Below are 20,884 nucleotides of genomic sequence, written 5' to 3' on the forward strand. Positions count from 1 at the left end.
GTTCGAAAAGTACGATTTTTGACACGAAACAGGGTTTTCGAAGAAGCACAATGAAAAACGTGATCGGAATGTTTTGCATTTTGAATATTAATTCCAGCAAATTTGTCCGTTTCATTAATTGTAATAGTTCGGTTTACATTTAAAAAAATGTTTCCCGTTATTTCTGTCGCTTCGTCCATAAATAAAAACATTTTTTAACTTCAGTTCGTAAAGTCAACTTGTGCAACGACCAAAACGCCAACCAAGACTTCCTTTCTCCAAAAAACGATAAACTTTATCGCAGCAATCCATGGGACATTGGGACAATTTCGTTTCGTAAGTTATCGGCGGCGTTGCAAACGGGCCCCGTTCGCCCCATCTCGGTCCCCTGTGCTCTAACGTCAAAAAGTGCCGCTTTCTGGTGGCGTTTGCAGGAAATGAGGTCCTTTCTGCGCAAGGACACTCTCCTGTCACTGGCGGTGGTGATGGTAAGTTTGCGCTGTAACACACAACCGTACCATTCCATTGGAAGAGGCCCATTTGCACCGTGTCGTACGTGCTTCTAATCGACCTGCTGCGCTCTGGCAGTACTAACCACTGCTGCTGTTGCTGCAAACTGTGTTAACTGAGTCTGTGTGTGTGTGAAGGGGGGAGGGAAAAGATACTGCAGAGAGCAAGAAGCCGTACCGGAGGACCGAGTTTTTTTCCCCCGTAGTGTAATTATAGTCGCGTCCGCAACACAGGTAGGGGACCCCGACCCCGAAGGCAAACCCCGCAATGCCTTTGACGGATTGTGATTAGTGAATTTCGGTGTAAAGTGTTCCATCTTCCTGCTAGAAAAGCGAGAAGTGGTGCTGCTGTTCCGCAATGAGTGCTCCCAAGTGAATCAATCAAAGTGCAAAAACGTGTGCGTGTGTGTGCAAGTGAAAAATAAAGAAAAGTGTCCAGCGCAAAGTGAGGTGGTGAAATAGTAAAGTGTCGGCCCGCGACTGATTATGTAGTCGGCTGTCTGCACTCGGCTAAGGATTAATAGTAAATCATTTCCTCCACCCTTTCCGACGTCCCCTTTACACGAACAGGGAACCCCGTTGCCCTTTCTCACTCCCTCTCTTTCCCCGGCAGAGCGGTCTTCGCACATTTTCGTCCCAATCATTTATGAAAGAGGATTATGAATGTGGACTAAATCGATTAATATCGAGGTAAGAGAAGAAACAAGAATACGAGGGATGGAACGAGACGGTGTGAGAAAAATATGCGCACACACACACCTTTACACAAATACTACACCTACTAAGCTTCTAGTTAGACATGTTCCGATTCATTGAATTTCATATCAATAATCAACCCACCTCACCAACCCACCCACCCACCTGCCCACATCATCATGCAAATGGCCATTTAACAACCCCTCGTCCTTGCACAACCGTGCGACAAAGCAGGACCACTCTATCTCTAGCGCACTCTCCCACTCTTGTTAACTTCATTTTCCACCCCGTCCGTGCTAAGCAAGGGTTGAACGTGAGAAAAAGAAAGAGAGCGAGAGACAACTTGAGAGCTTGTTGTAAAAGCAAAGGTAAAAGAAAAACGTGCCGTTTTCCCTTTTCATGCTTTGTGGCTTCGCTTAATCCGCAAAAAAAGGGCTTTCTACCCACCGCGCCATTCAATTTATATAAATGGTGAATTTCGCGGTGGTGCTTCGACGGACCTTGCCAAAACTTTAACAGGTAGCCGGTAACAGGCCCACAAGTTCTCCCCACCGTTCGCGGATGTAAGGATTACTGTGCATAATAAACTGTTGAATAGATTGCAATCGCAGTAGGGACGTGGTGTTTGGTGTTTCGGTAGTGGTAGTAGAATAGTAGTAACACCACCACCAATACCACTGCCAGTAACTCTAGTAACTGACCGGATCCTCGGGCGCTGCCAAAAACTTTCTTAATTGTTGATCCAAGTAGCAGCGCAGCGCATCGAGAAGTTGGCAGCTTGTAAAATGAAGCAAAGAAGGCACCAGCTGTCCGAAACGAGCAAGGTCCCTCAGAGGCAGCGAAGTAAAAGTACATAAAAAGTGATAAAGTGATGTTGCGGGGCAAGATTTAGCGCCGCCAAGTTGGCTAAGAAGATGCCAGGACGTGCAGGACATAAACCCGGCGTGGCCTTTTTCGCGTAGGACACACCAGCAAAAAAAAAACCCGGTCCTCATTATGGATGGCAGCCAAATTTGTTGTGACCGCATCTTCTCCCGTCTGCTTCTCTGTTTTTTAGAGCCCCCGGAAATACATCTCGCTGTAGATGATAATGCATGAAATGAAGCTTGACGAGGAGGGGTCTCCGAAAAAGCCTTCAAAGTTTGGACAATATGGAAAATGAGGGAACAAAGTCGAAAAACTATCCACCCAGTGAGGGACAGACGACATTAGTGCTTCGTGGCGCGCTCGTACGCAAATCGGAGGGGTCGTCCTTTTCCTCCTCTCGATGGGGTAGCCGTCCGGCTTGTACACTACACCAGACGGACCCTCCGTGCGGAAGATTTATGAGTGGATTGAGGCAAATAAGCCGCTAAAACTGTGGCCTAAAACGAACCGACGACGGAGCTCACACGCATCCGGACGGAGCTATGTGTGGCAGGCATATTGGGACATTGGATCGATTCCGGAAAAGTCGTAAATTTTGTATATAGTTCCACCACCACCACCATCACCACCCAGCGCGGATCATGTCCGGACGACCGCGTATCGCTCCTCCCCATGGGAGACAACTTCACATCCCGCCCAGATTACGCGGGGACTTCAGTTTTGATTTCAAATTAATTATTTTTAGCTTTCCGCTGCTCTGACCCCACATCCCTGCTTCTCCTCCAATCAGGAATCTGTCACAAGCACGCAAACTGGCCCAAGCCCTTGGTTTCGTGTTTGGGTTGGTTTGGAAATTAAAACGATCAAAATGTATCGAAAAATGGGGTTCGTCTTCTGGCTGGCACGAAACGAACTGGAGAGAAATTAACGCAACGTCAAGATGGTGATTGAAGTGGGTGGGGGGTGAGTCCAGTATGGCACTATGATTATAGAAATAGAACTGCCAGAATACGTCACTCCTCCCACTGGGTGGTAAGAGGGAAAAAACGCAATCGACCAATATATACATATACATAAGAGGTTCGTGGTTTTGGGAACCACACAACCAAATCGATTTCTTGTCATCGTCCTTAGGAAGAGATGTACAGCAAAAGAGAGGGAGATGGAGAGGCCCAACGAGTGAGACATAAAGCAAGACCACAATGCCACATAGTTTCTGAATAGTTTCTTGCCCCAGCTGTAGTGTTGGTTTCGTAGACACACACACACACACACACACGCACGCGACTATTTCCAGTACTTCGCGAGATCGTACGCCGGACAGGAAATTCGCACTATTATTCGCGCTCCACGCTGGGGTTAGATGATTTTGGGATAGCTGGCTGTTCCGGTTCCGGTTTGCCGTTTTCCGGTTGCTAAGTTTGCTGAGTTTGTGTGTTTTTTTACCCTTTTCGGTGTGTGTGTTTGAGGCTCTAAACGAAGGAGTGAAAGTGGATGATGTGTTTCGTGTGCGGTTCGATTTTTCTTTTAGGTCAAATGTCCGACATAAATAATAGATTGCTGATGTGTTTGCGGCGGGGGTGTACTGTATTGTACTACTTGGTCGAAGTTGAGGAACGCGTGTTAGTGGGTCTGCCACCTGCCACTTTGATACAATGTTGTACACAGTGGAAGGAAATCAATAGGCCCTGTAAAAGCAATGGAAGGTTTGAAGAAATTCTAAGGCTGTCTGATGAATGTTTCAGTTGGAATCGAATTGAGGGATGTTTCTCATATGCCCTTTTCCACACAATTCCTGGCATAAGTTTTATCAGAATAGGTTGTAGCCTCATCTACCAGAACGGTCCCCTTCTCAGGGCGGTTCAATGGTACAGTCATCAACCCACACGACTTAACAACATGCCTGTCGTGGGTTCAAGTCTAGAATGGACCGTCCCCCGTAGCCAAGGACTTGAGTATCTGGCTGCGTAGTACTGAATAAAGCCGAAAGCCTATATAGGCCGGCGTGTTCGCGTTGGACGTGTTACGCCAAGTAGGAGTCCGCCTCATCTGATCAATAAATGTGAAAGGAGCTTAGTTGGTAATGTAAAGTTTTTTTTTTATTTTAAATCTTTTGATATTTAAGATATCAATTCGAAGGTATATCCTGCTATGAGTCGACCAATAAGTGACGGATATCTGGGCTCTACTTCCCCTAGTTTATGTAGTTTTCGTCTGGTTTGTCCATTTGCCTATCAAGCTGGCTGTATTCTGTGTGAGCTTCGCCAACTGTTGCTCTATTCTTGGAAAGTTCAACGTGATGAAGCTCACTGCACACACTGTGATTGTAGAGCAATTTTGAATATCTTTATCAAAAACACTTCCCAAGGTGCCCCAAAAATTGATAAGCAATACATGTTTTGGTTTTGGTTCAGGCCTTTTAACCACAAATTGGAATGAAAAAAGAATCCAATTCAACCTTGAAATAATACACCTCACAGCAGTTCGAGGAATACAATCGCTGTTGCCGCTGTTTATCATGGTCGACGGATTGATTGTTTTTAACAACCAATTGAATGATAATATTTCAATTTTCTACCAACAGTAAAACAGAAGAAAAAAACATTCATGACCCGGTAAAAATGCCCTTTTGATGGCCTCTTTTTGCCCACTCCCGTGCAAAAACTCCTAGCGCTACTATAATCAAAAGGAGCAAATTACGCGAAACTTCCTCCTTCCAGTGAACGTTCTTTTTTTCTCGTTTAATCTTTCTCGCGCGCGCCTAGAAAACCGTGCTTTCAGCACGTTTGAAAAAATCACACGATGCCCTTATCGCTGTAAGTCGCCCCCTCCCAACCACTGCCTGGTGCACAAGTGCAACGCACCGACCTGCTCGTATAGCGACCGTACCGTTGAAAAGGTGGTACACTTTTGCTTTGGGTAGAAGAAGTTTACAGCGTTGTAAGAAAGCAAGAAAAAAGACCACTCTCGCCGTTTTTACTATGCGGCATTTACTGAGCAATTTGAATGTTTGCATAAATTATACATGCAATTCTGAAGCCACAACACACAGAGCGCGGGCTCGGTCGGCGACAGGATGAGAGTGTGAGGAGTGAACAATTTGACCCCCTTCCCTCTCTCTTCCCCCAAGTGCACTTCGGAGTAGTTGCAACAAGAAGGTGAAAATAATGTAAAAAGAGCTAGATAATGGATAAGGAAGCGCGAGCGAATGACTGACTGGGTGACTGAGTATATATGGACCGTTGTTGGGGGTTCATCAAGCAACTAGCTAGAGTTTATGTGTTTGCCACGCCAGAGAGAGAGAGAGAGAGAGAGAGAGCACAAGGGTCGGGCCACATCGGGCAGTGGGCTGCCAGCCAGTCGACCTAGTTACTGATCGATTTGTTCACCCACACACGCACGCACCGATGGGGAAACTCTGGGTCTTTAAAGGAGCAATCACTGGGGATTCTCTAAACAGTGTACACAATGCTCACCGCTAACGCTATACCCAAATTAACTCCAATGTAAATAGCATAATGGGGGAGCAATCAACAATTTATAAGTTCTTTACACAACCAAAAGCATATATTTGTCACAAAATAGAGTCAACAGCAGTGGTAAAACGGCACAAGAGCACAAATGACAAATCTAACACCTTTCCACCTGAATTCATACACGTGCCAACTAGCCGGTTCAATGTGGGGAAATTATTATACAAACCCATGCCGGAAGTTAATGGGGATGTGCTGGAGGCGTTGGGTGAGTGCCGCGGCAACTACCTACTACTGGCTTCAAAAAATCCTTTCCCCAATACCTATCTCCCTCTCTCGAAGAGGGAGTAAATCGAGCAGATGATTGAGTTTGCATATCGTTCATTAGCTCATTAGCATTGACGGGGCCGGGCTTAGGTGGTGGTGGTCGTCATTTTGACAGGAAGAATTACACCAAAAAGGGGAAATCGCTTCACTCATGCGACGGAGTCGATGGGGTCAAATAATGACGCGACGCGCAGCATGAAAGCACTGAAGGTGTTAAAGAGAAATTACCTAGAACGCCTTAAGCCAGGAGGGCGGCCTCTATTTATTTTGCTACATGGAACACACCGCGGACACAGTTCTAATGATTGTTAAACGCAGTTTGGTTGAAACGAGTGAGGAACATTTTCCCTTACTAACGTTGTACCCCCTCTTGTACTGTTGGAATCATAGCTCGAATACGTACTAGAACGCTTTTTGGAGGTCCCCTCGTCTGTATGAGTGTCAAAAAAATAAATGAAGGTATTTTGGGCGGCGCAGTACTGATGACTCGGACAGAGGAACCACCAGGTCCGAGTTGCCCTTTCGAAATAAGAAACCATAAAACGGAAACGGTACGACATGAACCGGGACAGCAGAACGGGAAAGAACCTGAACACGGAAGCTTATGTCTTATGACTATTTTCTTCGCCCTTTTTACCACCTTTCTCTTCGGGGCTCGGTTCGGGGTTACAGCCGAGGTTATTATTTTTTATTCTCCACAATTCCGCTACCCTACACGCTGCTGCTGCTGCTGCTGCTGCTGATAACATCTTCGGTCTGGTTTTATTTAATGCCAAAACCACGTAAAAAGAATGACCACAAGAAGCGTGCCCAGGAAGAGGACGAGAGTCACGAGAGATAGCTTAAAATATGGCGAGTGTTAGTTTCATTAGCAGAGGATTTTTTGAGGATGGTGGTTAGCGGATGCCTCTTTCTTATCGAAAACCTTCACCGCCGGGGGAGACAGACGTCGGTGCGAAACATATTTACATAGAGAGAGGAGTTGCGATGTTGAGATATTATTGTGTGGCCGTGGCTAATAACTACCCTAGCGCGTCCTCATTTGTAAAAGAACCTATCGTTCACGGCAAGCGTCAATCGTAGCATAATAATGGAGATTCGTTTTTGGGAAGTTTGAAGTAGACGCGTCTTAAGGGCGGCAACTACTAGAAATTAAATGTATTTTCACTTACCTTCACTAGAGCCTGCTGAGGTGACGCACCTATTACACTGTTCATGTAAGCAACACACAGTGAAATGGTAGCGCTTTTGCACGCACCTAAAGGTTGGCCCCAGTGGTGATGGGTCTCATCGCTGCCAGGCACGATTAATAACGTGTGCTGCTCTATACCCTACACAGCGTTGACATTTTTGTGTGTGTGTGTGTGTGTGTACTTTGCACGTTTTTGTCGTGCTTAATGAGAAAGTAAATGGTTGTTGTTGGCCTGTGAAACAGCAGCAGCAGCAGACGAGCCAGCGGTAGAGAGGAAGGACTCCTAACTTGACTTCCGTTCTGATGAAATAAGCTGCAGCACGGAATCATCGAGCATGTATGGCATGTGAACTGTTCTACACCTTCTCGCTCTAGGAAGGGCGGTGTTGTGGTCTGGGTCAGTGTAGTAGATTGCGTTTGCGATTCTTGGTCACCAGTTACGCGTCGAAAGTGCAGCGGTTCGGATCACCGCCTGCTTGGTCGGTCTGTGTGGTTGTTGTCAGAATGCAATGTGTTGCCTGTTCACTAGGTCGTACGCCGTGCTGATACTGTCCAAGGTGCGTGCTGTCCAAGCTGCGTAAGACGAGTGCCGACGATTGGGTTTTAACCTCCGTGACACCCAATCGAAGAGGGAAGGAGCATCAACAAACAGCAGTACCTTATCAGTGTTCAGAGCAAGGCATGCAAAAATGGCTGGAGTTGCAGTAGTAATGCAGCAGCAACATCGGCCTTCATCGGACAGGAGCCAATCCAAAACCGATGCTGGTTGTCGTCTCACGGGTCCCTTGCTGGTGGCGTGGAGGATGCTGTACCAGCTGTGCTTTTGGGGTAGCATGATGCTTACCACCTTCTATGTGGTTGCCGTTTCACCTCCCCGGAAGCCGCTGCCCGTGCTCCCGACCGACTGTGATCGGTGCGGAAAGACGCTGTGCAGTCGCATCGGCGGAACGGCACATTGCAATGTGTTGGTGAAGTGAAAGTGGAAACAAAGATTACTGGGAGAAGTAGCAGCAGTGCGGTGTTACGTTAATGATGTTTTGAGTGTTCTTTGTATCAGTTTTAATTTGAATAAAATGTAGTGCTGTTTTTCGGTTTATGTTGTTTTTGGGTTGTTTCTCTGTTTTCGATTGTTAATTTAAACGATTTTACAAGGGTTCTCATAATTTTGGGATACTTTCTTGACAATTTCTTCCGGGAAGTGAACTTTATGTGATGGGAAGTGTACCCCAGTAGTACCCCTTTTGCACATTCTCATTAGGAATCCAACAGAAGCTCCCATTAGAGCTTTTAAAGCCCAGCATTTCTAAATTCCAATAGGAATCTAATTAAAATGAATCAAAAGGCAAGGCGTACTGAGCGTCTCTAACTTTCATGATTACTTCTAATGGCCGTTTATCATATCATCAAACTAATTGATTTTAGAGTAAGAAATGTGATGACAGCTCTGCGCAAAATAATCTTAAACGCTGACTTCTTTAATCAACAACTTGATCAACACAGTCCCTTGATTCTTGAAGCTTACTATTAAGAATTCTTTCCTCTACATTTCTCCCTACATTTACCACAGGTGATAGTTATTTGCTTACTGTCCATCATACCATGGCCCGGTCCGAGCGTGTTCAAGATATCATGCTCCCGCGAAAGCTCGCGCGTCGTGCGCAAGATCGTGCACTCGCGCTGGCTGCCCATCCTGGAGAAGTACCAGGTGAAGCTGCCGCTCGAGTGTCCGTTTCATCCGCTGCGCGACATCTTCGGGCCGCAGCAGAGCGCCAAAAAGCAGCACCGGCCGAGCCAGTGGACGTGCGGTTTCTGCGGCAAGAGCTTCTTCGAGGAGAAGCATCTCGATATGCACTTCGAGAATCGGCACCGGACCAACATCAACACGGCGGAAGATGCCGTCTGTCTGGCGGACTACTGCGACATGATGCGCTGTGAGGTGCTGATCGCGAAGGACGCGACGCTAGCGTTCGGCAGCGACCCGAATGCCGTCTCGACCGATATTGAGGTGTGGAGTGAGGCGACCGCGTACCGGACGGCGCTGTCGACATCAGGGCCGCGGGATGTAGCGAAGGTTCCGGAAAGGTACGCGCAAAAAGGGGTTGATGAGATTAGAGGGGAGTTGGTTGGAAGTGTTGTCATGTGTGTGTGTGTTTTGCCGTTGCAGTAGGAAGTCACTGCTGCCGAAGATGCTACAGACCATTCGGGACGACGTGTTTCGGAACCGACAACCACCCCAAGGTGTAACCTCAGTGCTTCAGACGAAGGGTGCCGATAACTGCGACAAGAACGATGCCACCAAATCGAAGAGCAGTCGGAAAGGATCGAAATCTGGTCAGGGAGATAAAGAAGGTGTGTGCTAGAAATGACTACAGTCACTGTGTAGCGAGAACAGCTTCCAACTCCCACTTCTCTTTTCCAGCTAAGGACAACCCAGTGGAAGATGATGACGACGAGGATGATGAAGAGGAGGACGATGAGGATGACGAGGACGAGGAGGAAGAGTCGGAGAACGATAGCAACGCCACGTCACAGTGTGAGCAAAATCTGGTCGACTCCTCGCTGCCACCGGTCGATCGAAAGCAGCAACGCCTCTCGGAGATGCAGCGCATGAAGGCCAACTGTAATGCGGAAGAGATCGGCCAGCTGAAGACGCGCTGCGAGGTGCTGGTGCGCGACTGTATCGTCGGGCTGCTGGTGCAGCTTTCGCTCGAGGACTTCCGTAGCATGGAGGAGGAGATGAACCGTGCCATCTGCTGGTACTTGACGTGCGAGCGATACTGGGAGGACGGTCCGCTAGAGCAGCGGCCCTTCCCATGGGGGCTGGTGTTTGTGCTCGTGATGGTGCTTTCGATGGGCGTCTGCCTTTGCTACTACATCATCTGGATACTGTTCGAGTGAGTATCGCGCGGGCTGGTTGGGAGGATGCAGCATGATCCTCCATTTGCTCATAGTAGGCGCGGCATTAGTGCACAAACACGCGTAGTGTACGATCACTGATCATTCTCATACACATTTGCTTGTTATAATTAATATTCAGTTTATGATGTTGGTTCCCACACACACACACACATACGCGCCACCATCATATCCTTTTTTCGTCCACTTCCTGCGGCTGCAAACCATTTCTTTATCTTGCTGTATCCCACTACAACCTCACCTCTACACCAATGTTCTTTTTCTGTTGCTTCAATGATACTTTCTTTGGAATACTTTGCGAGTGCATGATGTGCCCACCATGATCGTCCAACTCTTCTTCTCTGTCGTCTTTTGTTCCTTTCTTACTCTCACTATCCACAACATCTGTCTGTTATTTTTTACCTATCTTAATCCTTCTCTTCTTGGTATATGTACGTATCGATCTTTCCTTCTTCCTCTTTTTGTCTATATATATAAACCTGGGGCACAACAACCCGCCACATCTCCTTGGGATACACAAATATGAACCGAACTCTATCCACCATACCAAAAAAAACCGATCCTTCCTTCCTCGTTCGAAATGAAATGGCGAGCGCAGCAGTGAAGATTTTAGTCCTTCCACGACCAACCAACAACTGCTCGGAGGCCATCATCCGACACCGGGCAGCGGTGGTGGCGGTGGCCATCTACTGCACCACGGACGGCACTACCTACAACCGGGAACGGGCGGCAGCGGTGGCGGTGGCGGCGGTTCCGGCATCTACCGATTGCAGGACGGTGGCCATCATTCTGCCGCCAGCCTGAACAACCTCGTCGCGGGCACGAGCGGTAGTAACGACATTCAGCATACGCCCCAGATACATGCTTCCCCCGGGGCCCAGGGTGGTGGTGTTGGCTCAGCATCCGCCATGCTCTACACGACGGCCGACGACGGTGGTGGTGGCTACGGCTATGCGGCAGGTTCCGCAGGCGGTTCCGCCGCTGCTCGAATGATCGCTGCGTCCGGCGGTGGCGGTGATGTGTCCGCAACGAGCACGGCCGCGGCAGCGCTGGCGGCGAGTGGTGCGGGAGGCGGATCATCAGCCGGCGCGGCAACCGGTGGCGGTGACTTCGGTGAGCTGGGACAGAGCGAACACTACATCTACGTGACGTATCCACCGGAACTGAAGCGACGGCTGCTGGAAAGGTACGGTAGAGACATCTATATGCAGCTGTTGCGCAAGGATGTGTACGATTACTACTAGCTGGTGTTGTTTTTACCTATACTCGTTGTTACTGTTTTTACTTCCTCTTTTAATCTCTCTTGCTATCTTTTGTCGATGTATGGTACACTCACTTCGTCTTACACACACACACACACACACACATACAAAGACACTGTATTTTATGTTTCGTTATGTTTCACTTTTGTGATGTGCGTGCGAGTGTGTGTTTCTGCTCTTCGTATGTGATGTGTGATTTTGTGATCGGTTATAGCTTTATGCCCTTAGAGAAGGTTTTTGTTTTTTGCACATCTGCTCCATATTCGCGCGTCAGATGTTTTTTGTGTGTGGCTGGATTTGCTCTTCTTTTTGTGACATGCCTCTTTCCTATCGCGCGTCATAGGTTTGCCTCTTTTTCTGTTCGTTTTTGTTGAGGCATTAAGTTTTTGCATACTTTTGACACCAATAGATGAGGGATTTGCAGGTTAAGGATGAGCTAATTATAAAACCCAAATAGCTTAGTAGAGAGAGAGAGAGAAAGAGAGAGAGATAGAGAGAGAGAGAAAAGTAGCAGCATTTTCGGTGAAAAGATCATTCCTTTTTTCCCAAGTAAAGTTCACTTTGAGAGGTAACCCCACAACTGTCTTCAGGCAAAGATTGTCCAGTGTGTCGCCGTTATCTAGGATGTGATCCACACAACGAGATTAGTCAAGTCCGCCCCCCCCCCCTCTTTACGAAAAGTATTCTGAAGTTATACTACATAGCAGAGGAGAAGACCAAGCGTAGCGGAGGAGAAGACCAATCTACCACTAGAGCAAGAGTGACCAATACTAAAACCAGTGGAAAGGGTTTCATTACGATGCCACAACAACCAGTATAGGACAGAAATGGCCAGCAGAAGCTGCTTCTTGGATAGTTTGGGGACGAGTAGCTACATGCCTAGAGCACAAGCACATAAGAGCACCCACATGGTCCCACACACATTGCTGTACATACAAAGAGTGAGAGACATTAGACATTAAGAAGGCATGATGTGTGGGGGTTTGGTCATCATCCTACACGTAGGTACACCTACTCTACAAGAAAAACTTCCCTTATCTTTATTAATCTTAACAATAGCTACACTTTTAGTCAATTTTGCTTGCGCGTTAGGAGTTCCGGGGAGCGAAGAGAGATAATAGGGTTAGATGTAGTGATGAACGCACCCACAAGCGAACAAGATCTTTTAGATATGAGATTTGCACACAGTTCAAAACAAACCACAGTATTTTAATAATGTAAGAAGCCCTGCTGTTTAATAATGATATAGCGATTATCTAGCAAATAACAGACATACATTAACGTCATCGGTGGTCAGAGAAGAGTGTGAGGAATCTCACTGGTGTGAGGACGCACAGGATCTGACCATTCCTGACATCGTTACATATATAGACGAATATCACAAGTACAAACAACACACAAAAACACACTTTTCTTTTCTTCTTGATTAGAGGTCTCGCTCACTTTCGTGAGACCTTCCGTACTCAATTCTCAAGACTAGTGAGGCGTATATATCATATAAAAAAAGCGATCCAGTAAGTAAAATAAAAAGCTCTCTGTTAAACTACGAAACGAAAAGTGATTCTTTTTTATCTGTAGAAACATTCAGTCATATCATCGATACATAATAAGTATATTAGAGCCAGATTGTAATGGCAGTACAATTGCGGGCAAATATTAGCGCCACACTTCTCTCGATATTAGGATTAGCTAGATTTACAAAGAGTATCCTATTTTCCTAACTTCCAAAGATTCGAAGTAGTAAACACGTGCGCATGGCTTGAATATTAATACAGTGTTGTGACATTCACAGTGACACGGTTGCATTGTTGCGTTTCCCCGACATTTCCTTCATATCCTCGAACTCGATGATCCCCGGTTATGCCTTCCCCCCATTTAGCTCCTTTAGCTGCTCTTTAGTTAGAGAGAGAGAGAGCTTCTGCACTGATGTAACTGAAGGTTGTGTAGTGTGTTGTTGTGCATTTGCTGCTGTTTGTTAGAAGTCTATCTATGTATAGTTAGTGTACCAGCCAGCAGGCTGTATGTGTCTTTCTTCTTACTTACCAACAAAACCCCCATATATATCCAAAACGTTTGCTCCGTTCGATGTGTGTAACAATCAAATTGCTATGTGTGTTTTATAGATGTAACCTGCTCCACACATCACATTATGTTTTGCTAACCAAAACCAACAGCAAAGCCCTTAAAAAACTAGCATAACACTGTGTGTTTAATCCATGATCTTTTACTATCTCCCTTGTATATTCTATTATCTATCGATCCTCTCTTCTTAGTTCCCTCTAGCCCGCCAGCTAGGTTTTGCTCCTCTGCTCGTCCCACCACCATCACCACCAACTACTACTACTAGTACTACTACTACTACTACTACTTTCGACCATCGTGTATCGTCTCCTTCATCTGTTAACTCATCACATCTCAATAGTATTTCAATTGCTCGTCCTGCAAAACAATACCTCTTCACAGCAGAGTACGTGCCCCCTTCTCCCCGTGCGCGCAGCAGCAACACAAAAACCATTTACGCAAAACCCAGCTTTTTGCTGTGCGCCACCACACATCACTCCCTCATTTTTCTCATGTATTCTTCTCTTGTTTCTTCTTTTTTCTCCATTTTTCTCTTCTTTTTTATCATCGTCTTACTTTTTTCTCTCTTTCTCCTTAGCTGCTACAATAGAACGACACGGCTATGAAATTTAGATGATGTTTAATCTGAGATTACAAGTAATAGAGAAGAGAATAGAGGTGAAAACTAGACAACAGGAAATACACAGCAAGGTAGTAAGACGAGCTATCAAGAAAGGAGAAGATAAGAAGAGCAGTAGTTGTTTCAGAGGAAAGAAGAGAAGATTACAACACTAAACCAAAGCAGAAGAAAACATCGTGCAAGATAGAGAGAGAGAGAGAGAGAGAGAGAGAGAGAGAGGACGTGGACGAAGAGAAACATGCTAGACAAATCTTACTTTAACTCAATGCCAACACAGCGTGTGGTTTTGTCGGAGGAGATAGGCAATTGATGTGCAACACACACAGAATCATAGAAACGAATGAATCCAATAACGAAAAGAGAAAACTAATTTATTAAAATAGCATAATGAAGGTAAAACTAACAAAATAAAACAGCATTAAACACGAAAACACGTGGAAGCAATGCTAACATTAGGTGAATTTAATGTGTAAGAGATGATAATGTAATTAAAAAAAACAACAGAAAAGGATAATCTACTGCGCTAAAACGGACGTGTATGGTTCACGCGTTCTGTGGAGAGCACGTAACAGAGAGAAAGGGAGAGAGAGAGAGTCCAGAAGAGCATTGGTTCGCAATCGTTCTCATTCAGTTATAACAAGGCGTTGTTGTTTAGTTTAGCACTCAATAGAGCATTTTTAATAGTACTATATTGAAGAAGATCGTTACTTTGCTTCTATCCCTAAGTAATTTGTTCGTAATGGTTTATGGTAGGTGTAGTAGTAAAAAGTCCTTCTTTATTAGCAGATGATTGATTTTGTTTGGATATAGGCAAGTAAGAATGCGCGCCATGGATGTGTACAACAGCAAGAAAACAATGGGAAGGAAGAACGCAAAAACAAGACTGACACACTACTAAATCGTGTATCCTGGAGCTCAATTTTCTGGTTCCTGGATTTTGGATGAAACACGAGAAAGCAGCTGCAAAATTGCAATGAAAACCGGTAGGAACTGATGTACAAATCCGCGCATGCTTACTTGTCCACCTAGAGGAGGAACACGCACACATGGGGAAGTGCTACTTTTGTTCCTACACTACTAGAGAGTATTTCTAAGTTTGCTTCCTCAATTCTTGTGTTATTTTTACTAGAGCAATGCGTCGTAGCGCGTGCATTTTGCTTCGACAACGAAACAACTACAACATTCCTCATCAAAGCTAAAATTGCTGAAAATATACGTTGGAAATCATCACACACTCCTCACAAAACTACGCAATGCTGTAGCGTGCTAGTAGATATTACCAACTCCCTCTCCTCCACCATCTCGAGTAGTTTGTAGCTTTTTCGACTGATACAACAACAACCCGAATTGAATTGATCTCCGCATGAGGAGAGAGCTTTAACATTTTTTCCTCAACGAAACTCGATTACTAGATCTGTCCAAAAATGTACACACAGCGGCAGTTCTGTGCATTGCACGCACCTACACGCAGCACACTACACCACTACACCACGCGACACACGCATTGCGCTGCTTTCGAAATAAAACGTGCAGAAAAGAGCGTTGAGCTTCGTCCGTTTTCTACCCTTTCTTACACTGAAAACCATCCCCCCCCCCCCCCCCCCCCCCCCGTGACCCGGACCATTCTTCAGCTAGTGTTCGCCTACATTTAAAAAAGCAAGCCCTAGCAAAATAGCTACAACACAACAACGTCAACAACACATACAGCTCTTTTTCTATTGTCTTTTATACCTACTTCATAGTACAAAAATAAATCGAATCGAAAGGAAGTCTCGCTCTTGGGCGCATCTAAACGAACGGTGAAGGGCGGATCGTGTGTTCTACTTAAAAATGATGACAAATGCATGATCATCGTTCTGTGTTTTATAGTAGATTAATATAGTGTAGTAGAGTTTGTAGTTACAAGAGTTTCGAAATTGGTTAAATCAAGGAGAAGAAACGAATGAAGAAAAAATATACATTTCGGACGACTTAGTCGATTCACACAACCATAATTTAATGATTTCTTTGAGGTAAAATATTTTATTGACTTTTTTCATCATACATATTTAAGACCGTGTTGGTCAACAGATCTGATACTGTGTGCATGCTTGCGAAACTCCCTGTAACCTAATGCCGGTGAAACATTCTCACTTCACACGTCACAGAGAGTTCAGCAGCATGTGCGATAACTGAATCAGATGAGTTGAGCAAAGAGAACAAATTACAACACATTACTTACCTGATAGTACCTTCACATTTAGAAACTGTTCTTCGAACTGTCACTATTACCACACCATCACGACACATTCATATCTGAAAACGATATAGAACGATATGGCATATTAAAACACCTGAACACTAATAGCAAATATATAGAATAGTGGAACATTTCATAAGTTAACGTTTTCAGACAGCCAAGGAAGCTTAAATCAATGATATTTGTATCTCATTACATTATTTTGCGAAACCAGTTCCTTTTTTATCATCAATAAAACAAAACTCATTTAGTGTTCCACACTCTCTTAGATGTGCTCTCCTTTGACTTACCTTTCACAAACACTTGTTGTTAGATGCTCCCCTTTTGCCTTTCGGAACCCTGCGCGTTTGACCCTAGAAGTGGAAAACGAAAAGAAAAAATCGTTTAATATTTTCGTTGGACACTAATCATCAAACCCCAGTTAGCAAATATGTTTCTAAGCGCGCTAGACATTTTCAGTTCAAAGATCCTCTGTCACTGATTCACTCAGACAATGTAGGTAAGGATAAGTTATTGTTCATCATATAAAATCTACCAAGTTAAGCGCGCTTTATTGTAGATATGAGATTGGCTGGTGATGAATTAAGTTGAATACAGTAATATGAATCTTACCTTTAAAAATGAAGCAGATGATTTCCAATAACCGATACACGATCAATCACGATCGCAACTTCCGTTGCAGTTATGGTACCTTCATCCCAGCATCTAGTAAAGCGACGAATGAAAAGAATATAAAGAAGGTTAGATTTAATGATATTTACTATTTTTCATCTGTTTCGGCAAAGAGATAGATGTGTTTTGATACACAGAAAAGGCCGTGGCATTTTCATCTTCCATTGCCAGAATATTGGACCAAAAGGTAATTACTATTGTCCCTCTTTGAGACCATACGACCAGATGATACAACCGTACGGCTCTAGTCGTCTCAGGACGTAAGATAGGGGGGGGGGGGGGAGGGGTTATAGGGTTGAGGTTAATTAGATTAGAATGAAAACGAAACTTACTTGACATTTCATTTGTACAATATCTGAATACAGCGAATCTGAATGCAGTGATTTATTTAAACCAATCTGAAACATAGATAAAAAATAACGCGGAAGAGAACTATTAGAACATTTATGAAACAAATACATAGTAACTCAGTGCTATTAATCAATGCAGAGGAAATGTCACATTATTTTCCACAATTTAAAAGGTATGAAACAAGAAACCTCTAAATTAGGATAGAATAATGTCTTTTACTCTAGTCCATTTGCGAAAAACGAAAGAACTAAGTTTGCCTTTCATTTATTAGAGAATGGACTGTACAAGAGTCGTACAGAACAGATGTTTCTTTAGATCAGAGGTAGTAAAGTTTGTTTTTCAACTTACATCAAATCTTCCAAGTAACCCGCACACTCCCAGATGTACCACCCTAACTGCGTCTAGTGCTTTCGTGCGATTATGAAGAACTTTGGTCGTTTAGCAGCGTCGTTGAACTGATGAATAACAGGTAAGTATCACTGATATAAACTCTGTAATGAATGAGAATCCACATAAAATATAAGAAAATGTAAGTATCACTGTAGAAGGCTCTCTGAAGGTTCAATGATATATATTTTCAATTGTTATTGATCAGATAGGGCAAGTCCGAATAACTTGTTTTGGTCTGCACGAATGTTTAAGGCAAAAAAGCGTATATTAAACCATCATTTCAAAACGATTTCGCTAATTATAAGCTAGTTTTGTTACATTTGATCTTACCTTGGAATTATGCAGTACTCCCGAATACCATGCGTCTGTGGACGTAGAACAAGACAAAGATTTTATTAGTATTTACAGATAATTTTACTCCGATTTCTATATTTGGTCTGAACAAAATGATCAGATAGGGCAAGTCCGAATAACTTGTTTTGTCTGCATGATTTTTAAGACAAAAATGCGTATATTAAAACCATCATCTCAACACGGATTTTACAAATTTAAGTATTTTTTTTTGTTATAACGTACCTTGTGTATTGGATGGCATCTTCACTGCATCACCTTCAACAAAACGCATACCAAAATTCCACTTTAGTTCGGATTTCACACCAATTGTTGCCAGTATCGTATGAAACGTGATGTTTTACAACTGTAAGTAATTATACAACAAAAATGAATTAGACACACGTTTAAGATGAACTGGATCGTTATCGTTATTTAATTTAACGCGCTAGTTTAAATTTGTTTGCCTTTATCTGACAGCGTATCAGTACACACTCCAGAGAGTAACTGTAGCTGTGGATGAAGTAACAAAATTTAATATTGTCTTCGAAAATATAAAACGGTATATCCCGTGATGGAGGGAGACAATACCGAGGGTACAGAAGACGGAAACACGAGTTGACTAAGATAAGAGTAATTAACAATATGCTTACCTTCCATGGTATTGCATCTTGGCGACCTGCAGACATTCGGACCATTCTTTGTAATGTACGTAATCTGACAAAAAAATAAACAAAGAAAAAGAATTGTAGACAAACAGCACCAATAACAAACATCAATCGTATTTGAAATTTAAATTAAAATAACTGTCCCATTATTTTCCGCAATTTAAAGAACATTTAAACATTAGCCCCATAAATTAGGATAGAATAATGTGTTTTACTCTAGTCCACATGCGAAACAAAATAAGGCATGAAAAAGGTTGCCTTTTCTGGATTAGATTATGGACAGTGCAAGCGCATACAGAAATGTGTGTCTGTTTATATTCAGAGTTAGCTTTTTAACTTACAGCGCATTTTCCTGCAATCAGCATACCACTTAGACCATACACGGCATCTAATCAAGGTGTCACACATTGTGTTTCCACCGTCTGTTGAGTGAATCGTGTTCGATGTTTAACCATGGGGTTTGATAAACCTGTCGTAAAAACAAATAAAAAAAATATAAATAGATTAAACTAAACGCTTTACTTTCAATCAAATTGAAATGAATAGAACATAATTCAGTAAGACCAATCGAACTAAAATAATATTATTTTAAACATCGTGGTTTCATTGAGTTCTTCAATTCATCCCGGAAGTATAGCTTCTGCTATATAGATGTGTCTGTTTATTCAGAAATAGCATTTAAACTTACATTATTGTTCAGCCAGCAACATGCACGAAGGGGTCGGTTTAAATGATAAACAGCAGCAATAGAAAATGTGTAATCATCGCGTTTCAACCGTCATTTGGATTCGGTCCTTCGAACATGCTTTGATAAACCTGTGGCAAATAAAAATAAAAATACATTCATTAAATAAACTGCACCTGCAATTCCAGTAAAGTTGAGATGAACAGAACATAATTCAGTAAGACCAATCGAAATAAAATATTATTATTATTTTAAACATTGTGGTTTCATTCAGTTTTACGTTCATCATGTAAAGAATTGCTTCTGATAGGGTTAAATTAGTCTGAAACGAAATTTATCCAAATTAAACTTACCAGTAGGTTGCCTGAGTGCACACTTTTTCATGCGAATTGAATTTCAATCCCCAAAAAATTGGGTTTCGTAGTTCTTCTTAGCATTGCTCTGCGTTAGGTCGTCCAATCTAAAAGCGGAGATACGAAGTCTTATATTAAAAATAGTTCCTTCTCATTATCGTAACAGTCGCAATTATAGTGCGATTTTGTAAACTAGTGCATTTTGTCGGTACTTCGAAATAATCTTTTGTCACCAGTAAGGAAAGTGACAAAAGAAGAAACCTTTTTGATCTCCATACCATTTTATGTAGTCCAATAATGGAGATCATTTAGCCAAGTATTGTGGCCTAAATGACTGACTGGAGATTTGGACAATGTGTACTAAAAGTGATAGCTTTGCGAAAATGAAACTTACATTTACTGTACCACCATCAAATCGCGAATCCTGGCCAACCACGCCAAATATTCTAAGGCGTTGTTCAGTTGATCGCCAAGCACACCAAATACAGCAGCTAATGCGAGATGCGAACGATATCTAACTGGAAATAAACAGAACCAAAACATCTATTAGACACATTTTCAACAGCGAATGGATGGAGAGATTTGCCATACAATTAATTTTCAGTATAACATTGATATCAATCAAATTGATTCAGCCTGGAGCGGTACATCAATTATGTTAAGGTCTCATCAGAAAGATACTTCAGGAAACAGACTGAGAAACAGTGTAAAAAGAATGCTTACCTCAATCAGTGGCTAGTACTTTCGACGTCACAGCAGATCGACAAGAAACTGTAAATTAACAAGAAAATAACCATCATTAACAACAAGTTCACAATGGGCGGAAGAATAAAGGGGGGGAGGGGGGGGGGGAGTTAAATAGAACACATTTTCAGTATAACATTGATATCAATCAAATTGATTCAGCCTGGAGCGGTACATCAATTATGTTAAGGTCTCATCATAATAAAGATAAAAGGAGAATAAAGACTAATAGAAATAAATATAAGAAAGAAGCTTACCTTTGCATATTTTTGCAATAACATATGTATTCCGGTTAATTTCTGTAAAAATATAAAGAAAACAAGAAAATATATTGAAACACTGCTCCGAGGTAACGCAACACGATTATAAAAACTGATCTAATAAGTTTTCAGATTCAAAAAGGTATCAGCATTATGTTTAAGCCAGGGATAACTGATAAAATGATAACATCATTTAAATATTGGTTTAGACAGTTTAAGACAGAGTCAAAGTTAATAAAATTGCTCACCTTCACATAAATCATCAACGAA

At 43.1% G+C, this 20,884-nt stretch overlaps 1 protein-coding gene and 1 long non-coding RNA gene across 11 annotated transcripts; one reads left to right on the top strand and one right to left on the bottom strand.

Annotated features, from left to right (window-relative positions):
• The first annotated feature begins 323 nt into the window (after positions 1 to 323).
• Positions 324 to 15,526, top strand: LOC120957711 (keratin, type I cytoskeletal 9). 10 transcript variants are annotated; one of them, XM_049608130.1, is made up of 6 exons: positions 324 to 467; positions 8,611 to 9,125; positions 9,211 to 9,392; positions 9,463 to 9,937; positions 10,561 to 11,145; positions 13,881 to 15,526. In XM_049608130.1, the coding sequence occupies exons 1-6, from the start codon at positions 417 to 419 to the stop codon at positions 13,906 to 13,908; spliced, it is 1,836 nt and encodes a 611-aa protein (XP_049464087.1). In that variant the 5' UTR covers positions 324 to 416; the 3' UTR covers positions 13,909 to 15,526. The 10 variants fall into 10 exon arrangements, 9 of the variants coding, with proteins under 9 accessions (XP_049464087.1, XP_040235982.2, XP_040235980.2 ...); XR_007452512.1 differs by having other exon boundaries at positions 325 to 467; positions 9,208 to 9,392; positions 10,558 to 13,688; XM_040380051.2 differs by having other exon boundaries at positions 326 to 467; positions 9,208 to 9,392; positions 10,558 to 11,145; positions 13,495 to 15,526.
• On the bottom strand, positions 15,521 to 17,526 carry LOC120956993 (uncharacterized). The gene is made up of 4 exons (XR_005751886.2): positions 17,166 to 17,526; positions 16,774 to 16,866; positions 16,452 to 16,514; positions 15,521 to 16,217 (listed from the first exon to the last, which is right to left on the bottom strand). It is a non-coding gene; the product is annotated as an uncharacterized LOC120956993 (long non-coding RNA).
• Positions 17,527 to 20,884: the final 3,358 nt, after the last annotated feature.

Source organism: Anopheles coluzzii, chromosome 3, assembly GCF_943734685.1.
Source record: "Anopheles coluzzii chromosome 3, AcolN3, whole genome shotgun sequence".
NCBI lineage: Eukaryota > Metazoa > Arthropoda > Insecta > Diptera > Culicidae > Anopheles > Anopheles coluzzii.

What these genes read in the sequence shown, in the direction of transcription:
- LOC120957711 (XM_040380046.2), top strand. Translation starts at nt 417, where the DNA reads ATGAGGTCCTTTCTGCGCAAGGACACTCTCCTGTCACTGGCGGTGGTG. An exon ending in TGGTCAGGGAGATAAAGAAG is followed by an intron (nt 9,393 to 9,462) that starts GTGTGTGCTAGA and finishes TCTCTTTTCCAG; the next exon opens with CTAAGGACAACCCAGTGGAA. An exon ending in ATCATCTGGATACTGTTCGA is followed by an intron (nt 9,938 to 10,557) that starts GTGAGTATCGCG and finishes TGGCGAGCGCAG; the next exon opens with CAGTGAAGATTTTAGTCCTT.